At 37.0% G+C, this 26,289-nt stretch overlaps 1 protein-coding gene across 2 annotated transcripts; it reads left to right on the top strand.

The window, feature by feature from the left end:
• Positions 1-1,582: 1,582 nt before the first annotated feature.
• TOP2A (DNA topoisomerase II alpha) lies at positions 1,583-26,068 on the top strand. Of its 2 annotated transcripts, none has more exons than XM_049859214.1 (35): positions 1,583-1,717; positions 2,514-2,669; positions 2,880-2,970; positions 3,263-3,326; positions 4,889-5,034; positions 5,117-5,214; positions 5,432-5,644; positions 6,028-6,201; positions 6,394-6,495; positions 6,605-6,742; positions 8,093-8,231; positions 9,104-9,261; positions 9,574-9,699; positions 9,912-10,022; positions 10,167-10,272; positions 10,361-10,470; positions 10,724-10,816; positions 11,351-11,465; positions 11,567-11,688; positions 13,206-13,354; positions 15,288-15,519; positions 15,675-15,809; positions 15,957-16,157; positions 16,342-16,537; positions 18,113-18,204; positions 18,307-18,471; positions 18,590-18,673; positions 19,590-19,772; positions 21,504-21,594; positions 23,514-23,663; positions 23,911-24,034; positions 24,130-24,173; positions 24,644-24,781; positions 25,197-25,399; positions 25,711-26,068. In XM_049859214.1, the coding sequence occupies exons 1-35, from the start codon at positions 1,697-1,699 to the stop codon at positions 25,837-25,839; spliced, it is 4,599 nt and encodes a 1,532-aa protein (XP_049715171.1). In that variant the 5' UTR covers positions 1,583-1,696; the 3' UTR covers positions 25,840-26,068. The 2 variants fall into 2 exon arrangements, with proteins under 2 accessions (XP_049715171.1, XP_049715170.1); XM_049859213.1 differs by having other exon boundaries at positions 24,641-24,781; positions 25,711-26,067.
• The last annotated feature ends 221 nt before the right edge of the window (positions 26,069-26,289 follow it).

The following is a 26,289-nucleotide window of genomic DNA, read 5'->3' as shown; positions in this document are numbered from 1 at the left end:
CACTGTGCCTCCAGGGACCCATTAGAGGTCAGGAAAAAAAAATAGGATTAGAGGAACTCCACAGCTCCATTCCTTGGCTTTCTCAATCATCCTAGCCCTGTGGGCTACTTCTGGCTTTCTCAATCATCCTAGCCCTGTGGGCTACTTCTATCCTTCGCTTCCTAACACATTGCTCCCCACCCCCACCCCCACCCCCCGAAGTGTCCCTCCTCCTTGGGCTTTGCCAGCAGAGTAAACATTGGATGCTGGCTTTGTTTAACAATGGTCGGCCTCTGGTTTCTTTTACAATGAAAAAAAAAAAGAATTAAATCCACAAATTGTCATGCCAGCCTAAGGATAATTCCTGCTTCTCATTTTGATGTTGTTAGTCTACTATTCTAAACGCCTCACATTTATCTCATGTAATCTTCACACAACTCTGAGGTAATATTATTCCCCTTTTTAGCAAAGGAAACTGAAGGACCGGCAAGCTTCCTCCATCATCACACGACTGGCAAATTGCAGATTATTACTAAGGGAGAAATAATCGGAAGGAGTTGGCTCAGATGTAATTAGTAATCATCCTAATTGTGCGGTATTTTTTTCTAACAACTTGTAAGGGCAAAAACAATGGGGGGGGGGTTCTTTTTTAACTCTGGATTGACGAAGAAAGTATAAATCCAACCATTTAATTTATAAGTCAGAATTCGTTATCAATTTGGCATTTCCTAGTCAAATTTGAACGCCAGCTCTGCACTGCAGAATTGAATTCTGAGGACAGCAAAAGTAACAAGTACTAGGGCATCCTACTGGCAGTCTAAGGAAAAGATTTCAGTTCCAGAACGACCCCTAAATTTAAAACATATCTCTGCGAGACTGGCGGTGATTTATTCCAATCTTCTTATTTATCGGTTGCAGTCCGGCGCTGCACTAGTGGGGGACTTGAAGGCTGTCCTCTATTTTGCATGGCCTCTTTACAATCTTCTGTTAGGGAAACTAAAAGCCACAAGGATAGCACACTCGTTTCTTTGCAATTAAATTCCTGGGGGGAGGGGAGGTTGAGGCAGGCTCCAGAACTTGTTCGCTTAACCAAACCACTGGACTGCCTGTCCTGAAACCCCGCGCTTAGTTTCCTCAGGAAAATGGTGCTAAAATCCCTATTTCTCTCGCTAACAATCTCTGGACGGTTTTTAGATTTAGGGGCTCTGAATAGGTTAGTGATTCCCAGAAAATAAACAGCCTTCACGTTCTCCTTTCTTTTCGCTCTGAGCCGGAACCTCAAAAAACGCCTTCCACCTTCCACACCTCGTCTCTACGGAGTTTTCCGCGCCGAGAGGAAAAAATGACTTCTCCTCATTGACCAGATTCCCTGTCTGTCTCTCCGATAACGACTTGGAGTGGTGCCTTTTTGAAACCCTCTAGTCCCGCCTCCCTTGTCTAATTGGTTCATTCGAACAGGCCCTCAAACAACTCCGCCGTTCATAGGTGAATATGAAAGACCAGTGACGATTGGTTGTTCTCGACAGAGCCGGAGAGAGAGAGTCAGGGACTGGCTTATCCGATTTGGGCGGGCTAAAGGAAGGTTCAAATGGGGCAAGGTGCGCTCTCCTAACCGACGCGGATCTGTGGAGAAGTGATCTGGTGGTTCCCGGTCGTCTCGTGGCTTCCGCCGGTTTAGTCGCTTCCAGGGTTCTCGAGCCCCTTCACGATCGTCACCATGGAGGTGTCACCACTGCAGGTACAGCTCGCGGAGGGGCCCGGTCGTGGAGCCTCAGCGCGGTTCGGGCATCTCTGGCGACCCGTGAGGGGTGAGGGCTTCTGGGCCGCGGTGCGGCCCCGCGGCGGGCGGAGAGCCCCGGCTCTCCATTAGAGCTCCCTGAAGGGTAGGGAGCCCATATTCCCTGTGGAGCCCCACTCCCTGGGCTCTGGGTGATGGTGAGTAGGGCGAGCCCCCTTTGTAGTGCTAGTATTGAAGTACTACCGGCTAAACGGGCTTCCGGGGGGAGTGTTGTGTTTTAGACTGCTTCTAGGGACCGCATTCATTTCGGTCTGTGGTAGATCTGTACTCTAGTGGTCTGCGTGTGGCGTCAAGTAGCGCATCCATGCTTTCCTCTCTCCCCTCTGTGGAAAATGGGGTTGAATGTCGCTGATCTGGGAAGATGCTGAGGATGGCACGGGGTTCCCCATCCGAGGAGCCGGCAGACCCGACACGGTGGGAGGGGAACTCAGTAAATATTTGTGTAGCTGAACGAAGTGGGTGGATTTTAGTGATGACCTAAGGCAGTGTTCAAGGAAAATGTTTCCCTTCAGATGCACCTGGTGAGATAATACGTATGTTTATTGAAATTGACGCTGGCTGCAGTTAACTGTAATGGCCGTTTTGGTACAAAACTGAACTCCACCAATGCCTGCTAGAAGTTTGCAATTTGTTATAGTGGGTTTAAGTGTATCGTTATGATGGAGATTTTTTGTTCATAGTTTCTGATAAATCAATGATTAAAAATTCCTTTTCTCCCATTGTTTGAAATTGCTAGCCTGTGAATGAAAATATGCAAATCAACAAAATAAAGAAAAATGAAGATGCTAAGAAAAGACTGTCTATCGAAAGAATCTATCAAAAGAAAACGCAATTGGAACATATTTTGCTCCGCCCGGACACCTACATTGGCTCTGTGGAATTAGTGACCCAGGTAAAATCAAGCTAATGAAAAGCAGTTATTTAGTCGTTAAAATGTGTTCTTTCGCAGATTAACTTTCTATATCTCACGTAGTTTGTCACTGGAACTGGCCTTAGCGGTCATACATCTATTGTAGTGTTAATCCAGAAGGCTATGGTAATCATGATGGTAAAGCAGAATAAAGAATAAAAATAACTATATATTTTTTTGCCTTATTTCTAGCAAATGTGGGTTTACGATGAAGATATTGGCATTAACTACAGGGAAGTCACTTTTGTTCCTGGTTTATACAAAATCTTTGATGAGATTCTAGGTGAGTAAATTTTTTCACCTAAAGATTTATAAGTCAGATCTTTCACAGGTATCATTCCTATCAAACCCTTTGTTCCAGAGCTCCTGTGATTTTGAATAGTTGGAAAAAATGGGGCCGTCTCCTGGAGCCCAGGAAATTGAATTCTTTTCTAGAAACAGTACTGTGGACAAAAATTGCTAAATTAACACCTTGTTAATGCTACTCCTGTGCTATTTGGGAAATTTTTTCTACATGTTAAAGAATGTTTTCAAAAAATACTTTTCTTACAAATGTGTATTTTATTGTCTTTCAGTCAATGCTGCGGACAACAAGCAAAGGGACCCAAAAATGTCTTGTATCAGAGTCACAATTGACCCGTATGTCTTTTTGCTTAGTCTTTTGTTATATCAAATTGTTAGTGTTATTCCTAGTTGCATTTACTTTGGCTGCTAGTGAAGTTGGCTTTTTTTTTTAAATAAAAACTTTGCAAAAAAAATCAGAACATTAAAATGAACACCTACAGTACCCACCACCTAGATCCAACAGTTATTGACATTTTGTCATATTTACTCCATCTATATATATATTTTTTGAATCATTTCAAAATAAATTGCAGATATCATGACACTTCAGCCCTAAATACTTTAGCAAGCATCTCCAGTAAATAATTTCTCTAAGTATTCTGAAGCCTAGAGTTTTAACTTTTCTTCATGATGCTATTCAAATAATGAACCAGCAGATGGTGGTAGAGAATAGGTATAAATGCTGGGTGTCCCTTAGTGGGTGGTCAGGGTACTTGTTTTACCTTTTTATTAGCCTGGTCACTTGTGAAGTAAACTACACCTTAGGCTCTTTTTGTAAGTGTTAATGATGAAGTACTTGGATACTCCCAGGAACCTGATGATTGTCTTTCAGAAAATGTTAATTGAGCTAGTTTTGGTCTCTTATAGGTAATATTATGTCTTATTTAAAATAAGAATCATAGTGTGTGCCAGTTATAACGAAAATATATCCTGTCTTCTGAGAGTTAACCTAAAATAATAGTAAGTCCAACTTTTCAGCATTTTATTGGTAAGAAGTCTCATTTATGATTGATAATGTTTTTCCCTTTTATATTTGTTTTGCACTGTGACTTTTTGGGTGTATGTCTTAGATATGTAGTGCTGCTATAATAGGAATACCACAAATGGATGGCTTTAACAAACAAATTTATTTTCTCACAGTTTAGGAGGTTAGAAGTCCCAATTCAGAGCACAGGCTCTAGGCATAGGCTTTCTCTCTGTCAGCTCTTGGGGAAGGTTCTTGTCCATTTAGCTTGTTTCCTGGTTCTTTGGAGCATCAATCTTCCACCATCTCTGCTTCTCTAGCTTGCTTGTTTGATCTCTTAATATCTCAAAAGAGATTGAGTCAAGTTACGTTATACTAATCCTGTCTCATTAACATACAAAGACAACCCATTCCCAGGTGGGATTATAACCACAGGCATAGAGGTTAGGATTTGAGGGGGACACAACACAGTTCAATCCATAACAGTGAGAACGCTAAAGGAACTAGAGTACAGGTGATCCTCTTAAAATCAGTAAAATAATATTGTTTCCAACTTTTGTCTTTTTTTTTTTTTCCATTTGGAATAAATCATTTCCCTTTGTTTATGCTAACATTTAAAAATTTCATATTTTAAAACATTATCAGTGTCTGCCCAGATGTTAAAAATGTTAAGTTTTGTTTATCTTTCCTTTGGCATTGTAGCTACTCCTGAAGTGGCATGGTGGGAAAAGTAGTTTGTGCTGAGTTTCAGAAGGTGTATATGAAGAAGTCATAGGAAATTGACATTTGTGAATTGCCATATTTTAGAAATAATATCAATGTTTAGATATAAAAATGCTGAGTATTAATTTAATGTTTATTTTACAATAAAAACTTTAATCTGTTTTCTTAGGGAAAACAATTTAATTAGTATATGGAATAATGGAAAAGGTATTCCTGTTGTTGAGCACAAGGTTGAGAAGATGTATGTCCCAGCTCTCATTTTTGGACAGCTCCTAACTTCTAGTAACTATGATGATGATGAAAAGAAAGTAACAGGTAGAGTATTGAGGAACATAAAGAACATATTAGTTGCTGGAAAAATAGATCTTTTAAATGATTATCTGTTTTATTTGCCCAGGTGGTCGAAATGGCTATGGAGCCAAATTGTGTAATATATTCAGTACCAAATTCACTGTAGAAACAGCCAGTAGAGAATACAAGAAAAAGTTCAAACAGGCAAGTAAATAAGTATCTTGTGCCTTGATTATGAATTTTACCACAGCAATTTATAATGGCATTAATGGTTTGACTTAATATAATTTATAAACTATTAAATAGTGGGAAAGTATTTGTGAAAATAACTATTGTTACTTTCTATGACTTGTAAATTTACATTATTCTAGTTTGTGAGATGACTTAAGCTTTTCACCTTTCCTATTCTTAACTTCCTTAGACATGGATGGATAACATGGGGAAAGCTGGCGAGATGGAACTCAAGCCCTTTAGTGGAGAAGATTATACATGTATCACCTTCCAGCCTGATTTGTCTAAGTTTAAAATGCAAAGCTTGGACAAAGATATTGTTGCACTGATGGTTAGAAGAGCTTATGATATTGCTGGATCCACTAAAGATGTCAAAGTCTTTCTTAATGGAAATACACTGCCAGTGAGTATTCCCCTGAGTGTTAAGGGTAATGAGGGATTTTGCGATCATGGTCATCAAGTACAAAATTAATTTTGTCCTCTTATATGTTCTTCTTACCACTCAGTTTGTGTAACTGTTTAACTACCAAATATGTTCAGACATGTTCCTGAAAAGAGAATGGTATATACCATTTCCCTAATCATCTCATTTAAAACTTAATAAAGGAATGTCTTCTTCAAAGGAACACCTAAATAAACCCTTTTATGTCCTCCTTTGATAACTAATCAGTGAACACTATTTTACTAGTTTTGAAAAATCTTCATAATCTATTTTTGAGTCTTCTTTTTATAATTCTTTTTTTTTTTTTTTTTTTTTTAATATCATCACATTGAATTCCTGTACAGGTAAAAGGATTCCGTAGCTATGTGGACATGTATTTGAAGGATAAGGTAGATGAAACTGGCAACCCACTGAAAGTTATCTATGAACAAGTAAACCACAGGTGGGAAGTGTGTTTAACAATGAGTGAAAAAGGTTTTCAGCAAATTAGCTTCGTCAACAGCATTGCTACTTCCAAGGTAATTTTATTCTTGAGTTATTAATTATGATTTATCTTTTCAAATTTTTATTGATGTTAATATATGAAATGAACTCAGATATTTGGTTGTGTTGGTACAAGGGAAGCTAAGTTTGTTGTTTTGTTTTTTACTGTTCAAATATTATAATTTTGAGGATACTGAGCTTTACAATTTGGTATTTTTCTTCATCAGGGAGGCAGACATGTTGATTATGTAGCTGACCAGATAGTGACTAAACTTGTTGATGTTGTGAAGAAGAAGAACAAGGGTGGTGTTGCTGTAAAAGCGCATCAGGTATGATATTTTAGCACCGTTTTCTTTTTCTAAAGCCAAGAGAGAAGAGAAAAGCTATAAATAAAGCATGAATAAGTTTTTAGTAATTTAATATCAACTTTTACTGCAGGTGAAAAATCACATGTGGATTTTTGTGAATGCCTTAATTGAAAACCCAACCTTTGACTCTCAAACAAAGGAAAACATGACTTTACAGGTCAAGAGCTTTGGATCAACATGCCAATTAAGTGAAAAATTCATCAAAGCTGTGAGTACTTACAGGGAAATAAAAATAGAAGCACCTTACTTTATTTTCCATTGTCTTTCTCAGCTCTGCAGAAACAGATCCTACCACATTGCACTTCTCCAGTTCATCCTAATCTGAAACAGGAAGTAAAAAATACCTTTTACTCCACTAGTCTTACCAGAAGCTTAGTCACCGTTTATATATGTTTCCCAGTTATATTATATTCAGCTCAGAACACTCCGAACTCAGTTTGTGTAACTGTTTAACTACCAAATACCTTCACTTGAGTGGCCTGTGGTTGCTCTCAGTCAACACATCCAAAACTGAATTACCTCTGTACTTACTGAACCCTGTACAACAAACTCCCCAACAAACAGAACTATTTCCTGTCAGAGTAGGAGGAATCCCTGGGTGGTACAAACAGTTAACTTGTTCTGCTGCTAACCAAAAGTTGGCAGTTCAAGTCTAACCAGAGGCAACTCGGAAAAAAGGCCTGATGATCTACCTTGAAAAATCAGCCATTAAAAACCGTGTAAAACACAGTCCTCTGGCATACATGTGGTTGCCATGAGTCTGAATCCACTCAATGGCATTTGGTTTTATCATTGTAAAAGCCACTAACCAACCAAGTCTGGGAGCTTTCTGTTTATCCCCCTCTCCTCTCTAATACAACCAATAAGAGTCATTTCTTTTTTTTCCTCTCTAATACAACCAATAAGAGTCATTTCTTGGATACTTCAGTAACTTCCCACCATCGTCTTTTTTTTTTTTTTTTTAATAACGTCCGACCATCGTCTTTTCTAGATTACTATTTGATGATAGGTTCTTAACCCTCATACATCTTCAGTCCTTTCTCTGCAATCCTCCTGTGCGATCTTTTTATGTTAAAACACATTTTTCTCTTCATTCTCTTACTTTTGAAACTTTTCAGTGACTTCCACCCTTAGAAAAAGTCAAAATTCCTTAATTTAGCCAACAAAATCCTGCCATAATCTAATTCCACCTGTATCTCCAACTTCATCTCATGACACATTTTTCTGTATTGTCTAAGCTTCGTTTCTACTGGCTTTCAGTTACTCAAATGCATAGTCTCTTCACTTCCTTAGAGCTTTTTCATATGCCAATCATTTTGCCTGAAATGCTTTTCACCTGGCTAACTACTTTAGCGCTTAAACCTTATTTCCTTAGGAAAACTTTTACTTTCCACCCCTCCCCCAACTGACTTGGTTCCAACATAACATTGGACTTTTTTTATATGTAACACACTTCTCACTTATTCATAACATTCATTATTTTGGGGAGGGGAACTCACTTATATTCTAGATTTCTGATCACACCCTTCTTCGCTAACGTGAAATGTCTCATTTTCAGGCAACTGGCTGCGGTATTGTAGAAAGCATACTAAACTGGGTGAAGTTTAAGGCCCAAATCCAGTTAAACAAGAAGTGTTCAGCTGTAAAACATAACAGAATTAAGGGAATTCCCAAACTTGATGATGCCAATGATGCAGGTACACATTTAATAATGTTTCCAAAATTTAAATCTTGTAGTTCAGTTATTTGTTTTATTCATTTTGCTTGTTTTTTACTGTATAAATGTTTTTCTAGATTTCAAAAGTAGTATATTCATTGTAGAAAATTTGGAAATACAGAAAAGAATTAATATTGCCCACATTGTTGGTTTGCTATCCTTCAGTCTTTTCACCAGGTGTGTTTGAACATAAAACACCTGAAAAATTTTTTTTCAACCATCTCTGATATATTATTTTGAACTTTAGCCACATATCATGACTATTTTCCCTAGACATTTAATATTCAGCAAAATAATTTTGTTAATCAAATAATTCCCTGCTATTAACCAATTAACATTTCTAATTTTTGGCTTGGTGATTAGCTGTGTGTGTAGAACAAAGATGTCTGAATAGTGACCTATTACCTAACAAATACGTTAATAGTATATGATCAGACGAATGTTTAACAGCAATAAAAATATCAGAAATTAGCCTTAGAAATTAAGGTATTTTTTATTTATTATGAACTTTAGCTAAAACAGAAACCCTGGTGGCGTAGTGGTTAAGTGCTATGGCTGCTAACCAAAGGGTCAGCAGTTTGAATCCGCCAGGCGCTCCTTGGAAAGTATGGGGGCAGTTCTACTCTGTCCTACAGGGTCGCCATGAGTCGGAATCGACTTGATGGCACTGGGTGTGGTTTTCTGGTTTAGCTAAAATATATATTTAATTATTAGCTCCATTTTCCTCCAAAGTAAACTTGTTACGAATTGTAAATTATTTGTGCCTTGTCACAAAGCTATTAACATGTCTCAGTTAGTATATTTGAAATTGAACCAAATGTGCTAATACTAATTTGTGGACTTTTATTTTAGGGGGCCGAAACTCCACTGATTGTACTCTTATCCTGACTGAGGGAGACTCAGCTAAAACTTTGGCTGTTTCAGGCCTTGGTGTGGTTGGGAGAGACAAGTATGGGGTTTTTCCTCTTAGAGGAAAAATACTCAATGTTCGAGAAGCTTCTCATAAACAGGTAGCATATAAAACTATCTTTAGGATCTATGTTTAGTTTATAATGTAGGACTTCATGCTTATATTTCATTCCCTCAAAAAGGGCATTTTGAAATATATACAGTTTTTTGTTGTTAATTTTAAGAAATCGGGTGCATTGTATCACATCTTAACAGACGTTCGTGGCTTACTAAAAAAAAAATAAAATAAAGCCTAGGCTAATGACAGAAAATACTGGAGCGCAAGAAAATCCAAGCATTGTATACTCTTGTATTTCTTTGTTCTTTTGAAAATTATAATGAAAACATTATTTTTCTGGTATATTGCATCTCAGATAATGGAAAATGCCGAAATTAACAATATCATTAAGATTGTGGGTCTTCAGTACAAGAAAAGCTATGACGATGAAGATTCATTGAAGACTCTTCGTTATGGGAAGATAATGATTATGACAGATCAGGTCAGTTTTATTATTAGATATTTTAGATTTGATACTGAATTTAGATTTGATACTAAATTTGCATATCATCTATGTACAGGTTAAGTGAGTCTGAATATGAACAGCCTTTTTTTATCCTTGTAGAAATTTTTTGAGAAATACCAGTAGGTCAATCATAATCCCTTTAGTTTCTAAACAATTCTCTTGTGCTTTGGCTTTCCAAATATTTCTAGGACCAAGACGGTTCCCATATCAAAGGCTTGCTGATTAATTTTATCCATCACAACTGGCCTTCTCTTCTAAGACATCGTTTTCTGGAGGAATTTATCACCCCCATTGTAAAGGTATATTAATTTCTAAGATATCATAAGGGATATTTTAAGACTGTGCTCCTCAGACCTGGATATACATATGACCCCAGAAATGTGGGATGGTAGGAAGGGGATCCAGCAGTCTGGAAAGCTACAACGATGTATTCTTTACCACAGGTATCTAAAAATAAGCAAGAAATAGCATTCTATAGCCTTCCTGAATTTGAAGAATGGAAAAGTTCTACTCCAAATCATAAAAAATGGAAAGTCAAGTATTACAAAGGTTTGTAATGAAACTGATAAAGAATTTCTCATTGTTTTATACCTTTGTACAAGATTATATGGGGTAACTTGGTCTGTTGGTTTTGTAGGTTTGGGCACCAGCACATCAAAAGAAGCTAAAGAATACTTTGCAGATATGAAAAGACATCGGATTCAATTCAAATATTCTGGTCCTGAAGATGATGCTGCAATCAGCCTGGTGAGTTTTGAGTTGTATTTTGTATATACATTCTAATATTAGAAATCAGTGCTTTAGCTAGTCAATCGAAGCATTTAAATTTTTTCTTAGGAGTGTTTTATATGATAGAATATGTCCAGTCAAGCATATCTCTGAAAAAGGGACCAGACATTTTAGAAAACTGAGGTTTTCTTGTAATTTGTTTATTTGTTTTCTTATAGAAGGTATTTTGGAACTATCAGTACCTTTGTCATCTTTTTCATCTTATTTGTAGGCCTTTAGCAAAAAACAGATTGATGATCGAAAGGAGTGGTTAACTCATTTCATGGAGGATAGAAGACAACGGAAGTTGCTTGGCCTTCCAGAGGTAAAAGTTTTAAATATATCACACAAAATTTACTATTCTGTTATTTGACTGACCTTATAGGATCACCATTATAGCAAATTAATAGTTTACTATAGAAATGTTCTTATTTTATTCAGGCTGCCACAATAATGTATTGGGCCTGAAAAGATTACACAGGCAATGCACATTTTTTACTAGTTGTGCAACAATTAAATTTGCTGTATCTTTAAAATATATAAAATAGCTTCTACATAATTCTGTTTTTGAAGTACTTAAAATTATCACAGAAATTACAGTTCTTGAGAGGCTTGTTTGATTGTGTTAAGCATTTGTAAGACCAGTATCTTTTTTCTTTTAATACTTTATTTTTGTGGTTGTTGAGAATATACACGGCAAAAACATACAGCAATTCAAGTTTCTACATGTACAATTCAGTGACATTGATTACATTCTTCGAGTTGTGCAACCATTCTCACCCTCTTTTTCTGAGTTGTTCCTCCAGGACCAGTATCTTTTATTTTAAACTAGAGCCTGTGATATTCTTTGGTTCCTCAGGATTACTTGTATGGGCAGGCTACCACATATCTAACCTACAATGACTTCATAAACAAGGAACTTATCCTGTTCTCAAATTCTGACAATGAGAGATCTATCCCATCTATGGTGGATGGTGAGTTCCAATTTGTTAGTCTGTTTTTATCATAAGATAGAAACCAATGCTCGGAAATGGTTAAATTGAGAACTAATGTTTGCCATTCTTTGATCTTGAAGGTTTGAAACCAGGTCAGAGAAAGGTTTTATTTACTTGTTTCAAACGGAATGACAAGCGAGAGGTGAAGGTTGCCCAGTTAGCTGGGTCAGTGGCTGAGATGTCCTCTTATCATCATGGTGAGGTAAACATATTATCCGTAACATTTCAAGAAAGCATTGTAGCAGAAACACCTGCAAAATTATTCTCCAAACACTTTTTGGAGAGTATGAGCCACTAGAGAACAATTTGGTAAAATCTATCAAACTGAAAAATGTGTATACCCTTTAACCTAGTTAATTTTATTTCTAGAAGTAATCTTAGAAGGACAGTTATGAGTATGTGAGGATCTGTGTTCAAAGATATTTAACAATGTTTATTATAATTTTATGATATCAAAATTTAGATATCCAAAATGTCCATCAATTGGAAAATTGTTGTAATAAATTGTGACGTATCAGTGATGTACCTTAAGTAAATCTGTATATACTGACAGTAAAGAACGTCCATGGTCTATTGTCAAAAAGAAAAGAGGCACAATAAAACTTAAAACATCTAGGAGGATATCCTCCAAATTAACTTTGGTTATCCCTGAGGATTAAAGAGGGCAACTTTTACTTTATATATATTTGAATTATTTGACTTTACATGTTGTTGTTAGGGGCCGTAGAGTCGGTTCCAACTCATAGCGACCCTATGTACAACAGAACCAAAAACTGCCCAGCCCTGTGCCATCTGCACAATCTTTGCTATGTTTGAGCCCATTGTTGCAGCCACTGTGTCAGTCCATCTCATTGAGGGCCTTCCTCTTTTTTGCTGACCCTCTACCAAGCATGATGTCCTTTTCCAGGAACTGATCCCTCCTGATAAGATGTCCAAAGTATGTGAGGCATAGTCTCTCCATCCTTGCTTCTAAGGAGCATTCTGGCTGTATTTCTTTCAAGACAGATTTGTTCGTTCCTTTGGCAGTCCATAGTGTAGTCAATATTGTATGTCATATATATTCAAAATATGATTTTACATAAAAATTTTTTTTGTAATTGAATTGCTTTTGTGCCGTCATTGTATAAGACAGTTTTAAACTAGATTGCTTAGTTTTTTAGAATTTTATAAGTTCTAGATTGGTTACTAACTTTAAATACAAGGATTGTCTTACTTGTTGCTGTAAATCAGACTATAGTGGGGATTCAATAAATATTCACCCAGCAAGTATTTGTTGAATGCCTAGCATGTACCAGATATATGCAGATAAATAAAATATGTTCCCTACCCTCAAAGTAATCAACATTTAGCCAGGGGACCAACACAAATATAGAATAAAGCGATACTTTCTGTAATATAAATGAGCAGTGCTGTAACACAAAAGTCATCAGTGTTGTAACACAAAGGAGGAAATTATTTCATTCTGCTGAGGGTGAGGAGAGGAAGGGAGACATTTGAGCTATTCCTTCAGGGATGAATAGGACTTGGAAGGCAAGAGCCTTCTGAACTTGGAGCTAGAGGTTTTAGGTTTAGGACTACTTCTGCTTGTTATGTATTAATCTGGGACAAGTCACTAAACATCTGAAACTCATAAAACCTTACAGAATTATAGTGAGGCTCATATGGATATGTATTATTAAAACTTACTTATTAAGGAATTTTTTTTTTTTTTTCCTCCAGATGTCACTAATGATGACCATTATTAATTTGGCTCAGAATTTTGTGGGCAGCAATAATCTGAACCTCTTGCAACCCATTGGTCAGTTTGGTACCAGGCTGCATGGTGGCAAGGATTCAGCTAGTCCTCGATACATCTTCACAATGCTCAGGTCAGTTTTGAAACAATATGAGAGTTAGTTGACCAAAAATATATAAATTCACTTACTCAGAAAATGTAACTTTGATGCAGATGCTTGAATCATTAATTTTGAAAAATTCATTCAAGTTTCATTGTGCTGGTCTTTGCAGTAGGTAGAAGCCCTGGTGGTGTAGTGGTTAAGAGCTACGGCTATTAACCAAAAGGTCAGCAGCTCAAATCCACCAGGCAATCCTTGGAAACCATATGGGCAGTTCTACCCTGTCCTTCAGGATCGCTATGAGTCGGAATCAACTCGACGGCGATGAGTTTGGGTTTTGTTTTGTTTTGTTTTGTTTTTGCAGTAAGCAGAAAGTCAAAATCCTGTTTCAACCTGATAGCCATACCCTTTGTATCTCTTGATTCCTTGCCAGATAATAAAAGTTTTTACTTCCATTTCTTATATTTTTCTCCTCTTTCTTCATGTAGAACAGTGGTTCTCCAACAGGGTAGATTTTGCCCCCCAGGGGACATTTGGACATGTCTGGAGACATTATCATGACTAGGGAGGTCGGTGCTAAATAGCATCTAGTGGGCACAGGCCAGGGATGTTGCTAATCATTCTATAGTACATAGAAAAGCCCCTTACCACAAAGAATTATACAGCCCAAGATGTCTATAGTGCCAAGGTTGAGAAATCCTGAGGCTGAGTCTGAGTAAAAAAGAGCTTGATTCTCCTTAAATACCACAGTTGAAATCTGACTTCCTTTAAAAAGTCCATGGAAAGAAAGTACATTATTAATGGTCAATTTCCAGCTCTTAACCTTTTTCAACTTTGACCTCTAAGACACCAGACTTTATTGGTTCCCTTCCTTATTAGTCTTCTTTCCTGGGTTCTTCTCATCTTCCTAACCTCTAAGTACTGTACTGCTCCAGGGCTCCTTCATCAGACCTCTTTTCACTATCCACACTTAACTTCCCAAATGATCTCCCATCCTTCTAATCCCATAGCTTTAAATCTCCAGTCGTGACCTTTCTCCTGAACTCCAAACTTGTAGGTCCAGCTCCCCTCCCAATATTTCCATCTTGGATGTCTAATAAGTATCTCAAGTCTTTCTGTTTCAGTAAATAGAACTCCATCCTTTTAATTGCTCATTATAAAAACTGGAGTTACCTTTGACTCCTTTTCTCCAAATTTGTATCTAATCCATCAGAAAGTTCTATAGGCTTTACATTGGAAAAATGTTCAGGATCTGACCATTCTCATATTTCTACCACCCTGTTCTAAGATTCATCTAGACTTTCGTAACAGTCTTTCATCCTTTCTTTATAACAGTAATTTTTTAAAATGTGTCACACTAGCTCAGAGCCTTCCAACTGCTTCCTTCAGAGTAAAATCTAAAACTTATTTTAGCTAGCCAGACCCTTTGTGATCTGCACCCCCACTTGCCGTATCTTTGGATTTCATCTCATAGCATCTCTGCTCCAGCCACACTGGCCTGTTATGGATACTTCTTTGTCAGAGGACTTAACTGGTTCTCTGCCTGTAACACTGTTTCTCCCAATACCCACATAGCTCATTCCCTCCGTTTCTTCTCTCAGCTCAAATGTTATTCTGTCAGAAACTGCTTAGTTTTCCTTAGCATTCCTTCAATCACTCTTACTTAGTTTCTTTTTCTTCTTAGCACTTTACCCTACCACTGACAAAATATATATTCATTGTCTGTCTCCCTGTACTAGAATATGAGTTCCTTGAAGACTGAGACTTTGTTTTATTCATTGCTGTGTTCCCAGTGCCTGGCACATAGAAAGTTTTCAATAAATATTACTAAAAGCATATTAGTCACAAGTAAAGCTAAAGGTAATTTTCACGTACAGGTATGAGATAACACATGTCCTTTCCACTAAAGTTAAATGTTAAAGCCTGCCTTTTTATAAAATAACATATCTTTTATTGTTTTATTTAGCCCTTTGGCTCGGTTGTTATTTCCACCGAAAGATGATCACACATTAAAGTTCTTATATGATGACAACCAACGCGTTGAACCTGAATGGTACATTCCTATTATACCCATGGTCCTGATAAATGGTGCTGAAGGAATCGGTACCGGGTGGTCCTGCAAAATCCCCAACTTTGATGTTCGTGAAGTTGTGAATAACATCAGGCGACTGATGGATGGAGAAGAACCTTTGCCAATGGTAACTATTCTGAGTGCCTTAGGAGCCGTAGTTTCCCTTTGGTTTTCAAAGACGACACAAATAAGTTTATTTCATACTTAATAATGTTAGTTTTATTAATTAATGCTGTTGTGATTTCTGTCTTCAATATCATATTTTTTAAAATGTGAATTTAGCTTCCGAGTTACAAGAACTTCAAGGGTACTATTGAAGAACTGGCTTCTAATCAATATGTGATTAGTGGTGAAGTAGCTATTCTCAATTCCACAACCATTGAAATCTCAGAGCTTCCCATCAGAACTTGGACCCAGGTAAGTAATTTTGGGTTTCTTTTTTTGACTTTATGATGGTGGGAGAGGGACACTTTGTATACTACTACCCAGAAATTTGTATACTACTACTTATTGAATATTCAGGAGCCTATGTTTTAGAAACTTACAAAAGCGTTCTTTCTTTAGACATATAAAGAACAGGTTCTAGAGCCCATGTTGAATGGCACTGAGAAGACACCGCCTCTCATAACAGACTACAGGGAATACCATACAGATACCACTGTGAAGTTTGTCGTGAAGATGACTGAAGAAAAACTAGCAGAGGCAGAGAGAGCTGGATTACACAAAGTATTCAAGCTCCAGACTAGTCTCACATGCAACTCTATGGTATGTCTCATAACGAGAGGGATATATGTGTTTCAATTTATATGAAAAATTAATATCAATTTAAAAAATTATATCTTAGGCTACTTTTATATCTTTAATGAATAAAGTCATTTCTCTAAAGCTCTTTTAATAGTGTTTAACCAATTTATCTATTCCTGGCTCTAACCATGTGTTCCTTTTCTAGGTGCTTTTTGACCATGTTGGCTGTTTAAAGAAATATGACACAGTGTTGGATATTCTAAGAGACTTCTTTGAACTCAGGCTTAAATATTACGGATTACGAAAAGAATGGCTTCTAGGAATGCTTGGTGCTGAATCTGCTAAACTGAACAATCAAGCTCGCTTTATTTTAGAGAAAATCGATGGCAAAATAATCATTGGTATGTTTTGGATTAATAACTGCCTCTACTGAAACTGTGATCATGCCAAACTTCCTTTGAACATTTTTGGTGAGAGTCATGGTGGAAGGGCACAAAATCCATTTAGTTCAGCTAAGTACTTATACAAACATTCCTTTCATATACCTGATGAGGTATTTGTAGTTTGAGAGAGTGATAGCTTTTACTGGATTGATCATCTTGGGAAATCATGATTTAGTTGACATTTAGATAGAAAAGAACTGAAAGCTAGAAGAGGATCCTGTGTGAACTCAAGAGAAGTAGAAATAAGAAGTCTGATAGAAGTGGGGGAACAGGAAGGAAGATTATAAATGGCTATAAGTAAATTGTGTGCCCATGACTAAAAGAATCTAATGCCTTAACGGGGCTTTGGTTTTTTTGTTTTTGAGAAATTCTAGAGGCAACCAAGTCATGGTTTAAGTGATCAGGAAGAAAAGGGTTTTGACTGAAGCTGAGGTATAAGAAAACTTAAATGGCTCAACTCTGGCTAGGACTAACTAGGAAATAGGAAAGCCAAACCAAAAACCCACAGCCCTCAAGTCGATTCTGACTCATAACGACCCTATAGGACAGAGTAGAACTACCCCATAGGATTTCCAAGGCTGTAAATCTTTACAGCAGCAGACTGCCACATCCTCCTCCCACGGAGTAGCTGGTGGGTTCAAATCACCAACATTTAGGTTAGCAGCCAAGGGCTTTAACCACTGCGCCACCAGAGCTCCTTATAGGAAAGCCAGTTAACTTTAATGGGTTATGTCAATGGGTCCCAAAACAGGATAACACAAGCTACTGGTGATCACAGAAGAGTTTCGTGACAATACACAAAAATTTTCAAATATTATTAGTTACCGTTCATTTTCATGAATATTTTTTAAAAATTTTAAACTAGCACATCAAACCCTAATTTCATAGATACTGCTTAAGGCAAGGCTAAAATAAATAATGTTGGACATGATTCAAAAAAAGATAAATGTACTCAGTTGACTGGAATTTGGAAACACTAGGGACTATCTAGTCTTGAAGAATATGAAGGGACTAAAAGTGGGATCTGTATCAAGCTACTTGATAACGGTGGTACCCTGAAACACATTCCGTACGTAACTAGGACTATCAATGTCCCCCAGAAGTATAATGAACTGACTGCCATAGTAGACACTGAGAAGAGTTGCTGCAGAAAAAAAGGGAGTGTATCATGGAGGACCATGGTCAGGAAAAATCAGTTTTTGGGTGAGTGGCAATAAAGTTGTGCCTAACCAAGTGGTGAAACCAAAAAACTAGGGAGTATAATTGAGACAGATAGAGGTTTCTCTTAGAAATAAAGATTTTAATTATCGCCCTTGCAGTCTTGAGCTCACCACCTCACTTAAATGATTTGACTGCCCCCTTGTGGTGATTTACATTTGTCAGTGTTTTAGGAGGAAGACTTCTATGTACCAGGATATATAAAATTATTCAAGACAGAAAAATTTAATTTTCATTTTTAACAGTATGGTAAAACTATCCCTTTACTAAAATACGGCACAAAACCATTACCTCTGTTTACATTTTTTTAAATAGAAAATAAACCTAAGAAAGAATTAATTAAAGTTCTGATTCAGAGGGGATATGATTCGGATCCTGTGAAAGCCTGGAAAGAAGCACAGCAAAAGGTAATTTCTTGGTTAGCATTCTTCTCTATTGGTAAACACTGCATAACCTAGTGTCTATGTTTCACATTTTCTATTAAAGCGACAATTTAATTCCTCCTTTAGGTTCCAGAGGAAGAAGAAAATGAAGACAGTGACAATGAAAAGGAAACTGAAAGGAGTGACTCTGTGACAGATTCTGGACCAACTTTCAATTACCTTCTTGATATGCCCCTTTGGTATCTAACCAAGGAGAAGAAAGATGAACTGTGCAAACTAAGAAATGAAAAAGTGAGTTGTTGTGTAGCACATGGATTTTCATATTCTAATGAAAATGTAATCATTGTCTGCATGAGAAGGCTGTTTGTACATATAACTTAACTTTTAAATTTCTGATTATCTCATGAAGGAACAAGAGCTGGAAACATTAAAGAAAAAGAGTCCATCAGATTTGTGGAAAGAAGATTTGGCTGCTCTTATTGAAGAACTGGAGGTACACAGAGTTTTTCTTAATGAAATATTTATTCTAGCAATGTATCTCTCTTTGTCAGGAATCTCATAATTAGAAACATAGGAGGCATAAGGATGTGTGTTCCAAGATAACACATAAAAGAACAGATGATTAAATACTAGTTAGAATAAAGTAAATGATGCCAGGAAGCATATTACCCAGAAGTTTTTCGACAAGGAAAGGACAGGAATTGTTTTTGATTTTTGACAAAGGAAAGGACCCGTTGGAACTGAGAAGATAGTTTAAACATGGAGGAAAACCACCCCAGTTCCCCAGGTCAACTTAATAGGACAAAGGCGACTTCAGGACCAACCAGTCATACTTTTAGAAGATCCTTTGTTCCCTGCATTTCCCTAGCGGTGTTTGGTGCCCAACATTATTTTTACATAAGAAAAGGCATTTCACTTCACAAATTAAGCTAAAAGGCTTAAGATTCAAATTTATTTTATTACATTGAAGTGTGGATGTCCAACACATTGTAATCACTTGGTTGGATAACTATAGATTACTAATATCACATCCTTTCTTATAGGGTCGCTATGAGTCAGAATTGACTCAATGGCAATGGGTTTTTTGTTTTCTTGTATGAGTTTACAAAAAAAAAAAGTATGTATTTTATCCTTAACCTGACTTCCCTTTTTTATTCTCACAAAAAGTAAGTGGTAGAATCAGGAGTAGAACCCAGTCTTCTTTCTCCACATTCCCCTTTTCAAAGTGTACCTTAATTATAGCTCCACAATTGGGATACTTAGTAATGGAACAGTTTATCACATATATATCTTAAAATATAACAAAATGGGTTTAACCGTTGCCTTCTAGGCTATCCCTTTAAAGCAATAATAGATGTTTTAATGCCTTTGTTACCTTATAAACTTGCTTTCTTATATCCCTTTTATAGACTGTTGAAGCCAAGGAAAAACAAGATGAACAAGTAGGATTTCCTGGGAAAGGGGGCAAAGGAAAAGGGAAAAAAGCACAAATGGCCGAAGTTTTGCCTTCTCCATCTGGCAAAAGAGTCATTCCCCGAGTAACTGTAGAGATGAAAGCAGAGGCAGAAAAGAAAATTAAAAGGAAAATTAAGGTAATATTCATGAGAACTTTATACATAAAATAATTCAAACATTATATTTCCACTTAAAATTGAACACTTTTTGGGCAGTTGACTTCTAAATGTTGTTGTTAGATGCTGTCAGTCAGTTCTGACTTGACAGCAGCTCTACGTACTACAGAACGAAACACTCCCCGGTCCTGCGTGATGCTCACTATTGTTGTTATGCTTGAGCCCATTGTTGCAGCCACGGTGTCAGTCCATCTCCTTAAGGGTCTTCCTCTTTTTCACTGACCCTGTACTTTACCAAGCATGATGTCCTTCTCCAGGGACTGATTCCTCCTGACAACATGTCCAAAGTATGTAAGACGTAGTCTCGCCATCCTTGCTTCCACGGAGCATTCTGGTTATACTTCTTCCAAGACAGATTTGTTTGTTCTTCTGGCAATCCATGGTATACTCAATATTCTTCACCAACACCACAATTCAAAGGCATCAGTTCTAATTTGGTCTACCTTATTCATTGTCCAGCTTTCACGTGCATATGATGCAATTGAAAATACCATGGGTTGGGTCTGGCACACCTTAGTCTTCAAGGTGACATCTTTGCTTTTCAACACTTTGAAGAGGTCTTTTGCAGCAGATTTGCCCAATGCAATGTGTCTTGATTTCATGACTGCTGTTCCATGGGTATTGATTGTGGATCCAAGTAAAATGAAATCCTTGACAAGTTCAATCTTTATCATGATGTTGCTTATTGGTCCAGTTACAAGGATTTTTGTTTTCTTTATGTTGAGATGTAATCCATACTGAAGGCTGTGGTCTTTGATCTTCATCAGTAAGTGCTCCAAGTCCTCTTCACCTTCACCAAGCAAGGTTGTGTCATCTGCATAATGCAGGTTGTTAATGAGTCTTCCTCCAGTCCTGATGCCCCATTCTTCTTCATATTAGTCCAGCTTCTCAGATTATTTGCTTAGCATACAGATTGAATAGGTATGGTGAAAGGATACAACCCTGACGCATACCTTTCCTGACTTTAAACCATGCAGTACCCCCTTATTCTGTCCGAACAACTGCCTCTTGATCTATGTACTGGTTCCTCATGAGCACAATTAAGTGTTCTGGAATTCCCATTCTTTGCAATGTTATCTATAATTCGTTATGATCCACACAGTCGAATACCTTTGCATAGTAAATAAAACACAGGTAAACATCTTTCTGATATTCTCTGCATCTAAATAGCTAAGCACTAATCTGTATTCCTGCATTTTTTTTTTCTGATCAAAGACCTAAAATTTGTTTGTTTTTCACATAAACCAAGCATTTAAGTTGTAAATTGGTTTATAAATTTGTGTAAAAGATTTTTTTAGAGAGAATTAAGAGTCCTGGCGGCACAGTGGTTAAGCGCTATCGCTGCTAGCTAGCCAAAAGATCAGCAGTTTGAATCCACCAGCGGCTCCTTGGAAACTCTATGGGGCAGTTCCACTCTGTCCTATAGGGTTGCTATGAGTAGAAATTGACTTGAAGGCAACAGGTTTTTGTTTGTTTGTTTTGGGGGGGTGGGGGAAATCTATATATCCATAAATTATGTAAGGATATTCTTGACAAAATTAAGAGCTAAAATCTAAGTAAACTTATTATACTAAATAAATATACACGCACACACGTATACATACGTATGTATGTACACATTTGACTATATATATTAATGTCATTCCAAATAACATTTTGACAGAATTCGACCATTGTTTTCCTATCTTTTAGAGTGAAAATACTGAAGGAAGTCCTCAAGAGGACAGTGTGGAACCAGAGAGCCTAAAACAAAGATTAGAGAAGAAACAGAAAAGAGAACCAGGTAATTTAAAACACTGTAAGGAAAATGGTATAAAACTGAGACTAGATTGTTTGTTGCCTAGTACATTCCACACAGATAGATGTTCAGTAAGTTTTTATCGAGTCGAATTGAGTAGCATAAGGGAAGGCTATGTCTGAAGTATACTTGAGCCTCCCCAATGTCCTTGGGATTTGATTCATTTTAGGAGAAATCATCTTGTAATGAAATATTTTGTTAATTTGGTACACTGAATTCCTTAGGTGGAGTCTAGTAAAACACCAGTTTATTAGATTTCACTTTCTAGCCCATCCTGAGGTTCTAGTATATACAGCTTCTTGAGGGCAATGACCACAACTTAGCTGTGATTGTATTATCTGTAGAATTCAACACCATTCCTGGTATATAGTTAGCACTCAGTAACTAAAACAGAATTAACAATCGATTATGCCTTTATTGAGTACCTACTTAATTTTACTCGAGAGAAAGGCCTGGTGATCACTTCCAAAAAATCATCCACTGAAAACCTCATGGAGTACAGTTCTACTCTGACACACATGGGGTTACCATGAGTTAGGAGAGACTTGATGATAACTGGCCATTTGTGTTATCTTTGGAGAAATGCCTATAGAACTGCCCCAAAGGGTTTCCAAGGCGCACCTGGTGGACTTGAACTGCCGACCTTTTGGTTAGCGGCCGTAGCTGTTAACCACTACGCCACAGGGTTTCCTTAGATTTAGTTAAACACCAAAACCAAATCCAGTGCCGTCAAGTCGATTCCGACTCATAGCGACACTATAGGACAGAGTAGAACTGCCCCATAGAGTTTCCAAGGAGCGCCCGGGAGATTCGAAATGGCAACCCTTTGGTTCGCAGCTGTAGCACTTAACTACTACACCACCAGGGTTTCCATAGATTTAGTTAGGAAATAAGAAATAGATGTACCAAACCAAACCCACTGCCATCCAGTTGATTCTGACTCATAGCGACCCTATAGGACAGAGTAGAACTACCCTATAGAATTTTCAAGGCTGTAAATCTAAGACTGCATCAGACCAATAAAGAGACCACCCTTGTGAGAGGGCCAAGATGAAAGAAATAAAAGAGCAAAAGATGGGTGTGAGAGACATTTGAGGAAAATAATTAATAAGACTTTGTGACTTTAAAGTTCCTTACCCAGACACTGGAAAACCTGGTGGCATAGTGGTTAAGTGCTACGCTGCTAACCAAAAAGTCGGCAGTTCAAATCCCCCAGGCGCTCCTTGAAAACTCTATGGGGCAGTTCTACTCTGTCCTATAGGGTCACTTTGAGTCGGAATCAACTCTACGGCAGTGGGTTTGGTTTGGTTTGGTGACCCAGACACTAAATCTCCATCAAGGTTTAATCCTAGCCATTCGTTTTCTTTTGAACCGTCTCCTTTGCCTTGACTTAAGCAATAACTTTCAGTTGATATCCCTGCATCTATTCTTGCCCCTTTCCAATCTCTACACTGCAACCAGAGAACTTTTTAAAATCCAAATCTGATTTATACTGGATCCCTGCCAAAAAAAAAAAAAAAAAAGTGCTTAACAAGGCCAGCCTTATTTATTTCATGCTCCTCTCCCCCTGACTTCTGCTTTCTAGCCATGATGGCCGTTCAGTTTTCTAAATGCGCTGTGTTCCCTCACAGGGCCTTTGTACATATTATTTCCTGCATCAGAGTGTTTCATCACTCACCTTCCTTCAACTAGTTAACTAACTCCTGTTGAACCTTCAGATCTCAGTTCAAGCATCTCTTTCTTGAAGAAGTCTAATATACATAAACACACACACACATTTATATATATACTACATAAATACCCATATTCAATAAATATTTGAATGGTGGATAGATGCTAGATGGAGAAAAGTGAATCTAAGGATATATATATATAAATGTCATTAATGCCTGTCTCCCCTCAAGGTACCAAGACAAAGAAACAAACTACCTTGCCATTTAAACCAGTCAAAAAAGGAAAGAAGAAAAATCCCTGGTCTGATTCAGATTCAGATATTAGTGATAATGAAAGTAACTTTGATCTCCCTCCACGAGAAACAGAGCCCCGGAGAGCAGGTAAGGAAGACTAATGAATATGCTAGTTATGCTGCAAGATTTGAACGGCCAGTATACTTAGGACCCTTAATCCCACAGCAGTAATCGTAATCTTAGAGTAGTAATTGTAGTAAAATTTTGGAAAATTAAAATATCTTCTAGGAGATTGAACAGAAGCTTAAATCTTCATGGAATGTTATATCAATCTGTGGATTAAATATTTCTCTTATTACCCTCTTTAATTCTTTGTATATGTGTGTTTTAATAGCAAAATCCAAATTCATAATTGATTTGGATTCAGAGGAAGATTTCTCAGATTTTGATGAAAAAACTCAAGATGAAGATTTTGTCCCATCAGATCCTAGTCCACCTAAAGCCAAAACTTCCCCAAAGTGAGTATCTTATCTAATATGGATTTTATTGTGATTATTTGGACACACTTAAAATAAACTATAAATAACAATAGAAATTTTTTTTTTTTTTCTAGGCACACTAACAAAGAACTGAGGCCACAGAAAAGTGCCAAATCAGGTATGTATTTAAGTAAAAACAGTGAGATGTCTGCTTTACCAAGGCACTCAGAGAACCAACTGGGTTCTAATCCTGGCTGCATTATTTAACTTGTGACCTTGGTCAAGTCACAGCCTTTCTGGGGTTCATTTTAAAGTGGGAGGAAGGTAATATTAACTGCCCCTCATTGATACGAAGATCCTATAGATGTGAGTCTTATAAACTATATAAAACACTGCCAAAACAGGCAGGAACATTTTCAAATTCAAAATCTTTTCTAGATTTTTAACAATCTGGATGAAATTTTCTAGTATTTTTCCAAATACTCCCTTTAAAAGAAAATTTAGGTTCAAGTTGTAAGAGCATGTTTTAAATATTCCAGGAAAGTCAGAGTGGGTCTTTAAATAAGAATTCATAGGACAGACAAAGCAACAAGTAGATGTTCATGTTCTGTTTACATGTATTATTATTTTTCCTACCATTTGAAGCAGTGGACCTTGATGCTGATGATGCTAAGGACAATGTGCCACTTCCTTCAAGCTCTCCTACTGCTGATTTACCAGCCGAAACTGAAATTACGAACCCAATTTCTAAAAAAGGCGCGACAGTGAAGAAGACAGCAGCAAAAAGTAAGCCTAAATCCTTGAGATGGACTAATACTGGGATTAACTAGCTGCCCCTAATCAGTTTCAATTTTTCAGTCCCTCAAATTTATTAATGGTATTGAAATTAAACCTTTACAAATGGAAGCAATTCTTTTTAGATAATTATAATCAAAATTGGTGTTTAAAAGGTTTAAAAATGCCAGACATTGTCTAACTAGTTTATATGAAAGATAGGATTTATAAGCAGTTGTAAATGTTTAATCTAAAACATGTATCTGAGAGAAAATGACTGCTTAGGAATACTTTGATTCTCTGCTGTATTTTCAGCTGTACTGGATCATCTTTTCACGTCAGTATAAACAGTAGGTTGCTAAGAAAGTTCACAGTGAGAAAAATTCATCTAAGGGTAGCCATGATGAATGCCTGTGTTGACTTGCAGGTCAGTCTTCCAACTCCACTGCAGGCACCAAAAAAAGGGCTGCACCAAAAGGAACCAAAAAGGACTCAGGCTTGAATTCTGACCTCTCTCCAAAAAGGCCTGGTCCTGCCAAATCCAAGAATCCCCGCAAAAGGAAGCCATCCACTTCTGATGATTCCGACTCTAATTTTGAGAAAATGATTTCTAAAGCGGTGACAAGCAAGGTGAGTATTTATCCTAGTCAGTCCTTTTGCTGTAGGTATTTTTAAACACATAACCAACATTTGCTCTTAATAATTTGTCACTTTTTAAAGAAAATTTAAATCTTATAATCCATTAGCTTTTAGTGTATGTAGTTTAGTTGTAACAGAGTTAAATATGCCATTTAATTATTTAGCAAACGGGGAAAAGTTGCTGTAGATTTATTTCTTACTTTTACTAGTACAAGGTAGAAAGCTCCTTGAATTGTACTCTGTTGATATATATATATTTTACATTATACATTTTACAAATTCCTTGGGCTTTTCTCTTTTAGAAATCCAAGGGAGAGAGTAATGACTTCCAGATGGATTTAGACGCAGCTGTGGCTCCTCGGGCAAAGTCTGTACGGGCTAAGAAACCTATAAGATACCTGGAAGAATCCGATGAAGATGATCTGTTTTAAAATGTGAGGTGACTAATCTTAAGTAATGATTTTATTGAGCCTAGGATTGGCTTAAAACTTATCCGAAGCTCTTATTTTCATCCCTTCTGAATTAGTTTGGAAGGTATTTTAATCCAGAACCATCAAAGTGAAGTGAGTAGAGCCCAAGTACCTTCTTAACATTTTATAATACTGTCATCTAAAGAATGACCATTCACTGGCATTGTTTTTTCTCTACTTTGTCTATGTTTTTAGATTTGTTTGTTTTTTTTTTTTGTCTTTAAAATCTGAGTGATACTTGTGTGGTCACTTCAGCACAATGTAGTTTGGTTATTGACCATTAATTAAGCTAAGATTGAGCACAATCAATCCTATTTTATCTTAGTGTTATAATTTTTCAGCAGATAGAACTTTATAATTCCAGTACAACTACTCCCTGCTCAGCCTCTTTTGTGCTGAATTTTCATTCTG

This window comes from Elephas maximus, chromosome 19 (genome assembly GCF_024166365.1).
Source record: "Elephas maximus indicus isolate mEleMax1 chromosome 19, mEleMax1 primary haplotype, whole genome shotgun sequence".
Lineage (NCBI taxonomy): Eukaryota > Metazoa > Chordata > Mammalia > Proboscidea > Elephantidae > Elephas > Elephas maximus.
Note: the sequence above shows the minus strand (reverse complement) of the source record. Positions and strands in the feature narration are given on the sequence as shown.

Bases quoted from the DNA above. Each gene is read 5' to 3' on its own strand.
- TOP2A (XM_049859213.1), top strand. From the start codon at position 1,697: ATGGAGGTGTCACCACTGCAG. The intron at 2,670-2,879 runs GTAAAATCAAGC...CCTTATTTCTAG, and splicing joins CTGTGGAATTAGTGACCCAG to CAAATGTGGGTTTACGATGA. The intron at 6,202-6,393 runs GTAATTTTATTC...TTTCTTCATCAG, and splicing joins ACAGCATTGCTACTTCCAAG to GGAGGCAGACATGTTGATTA.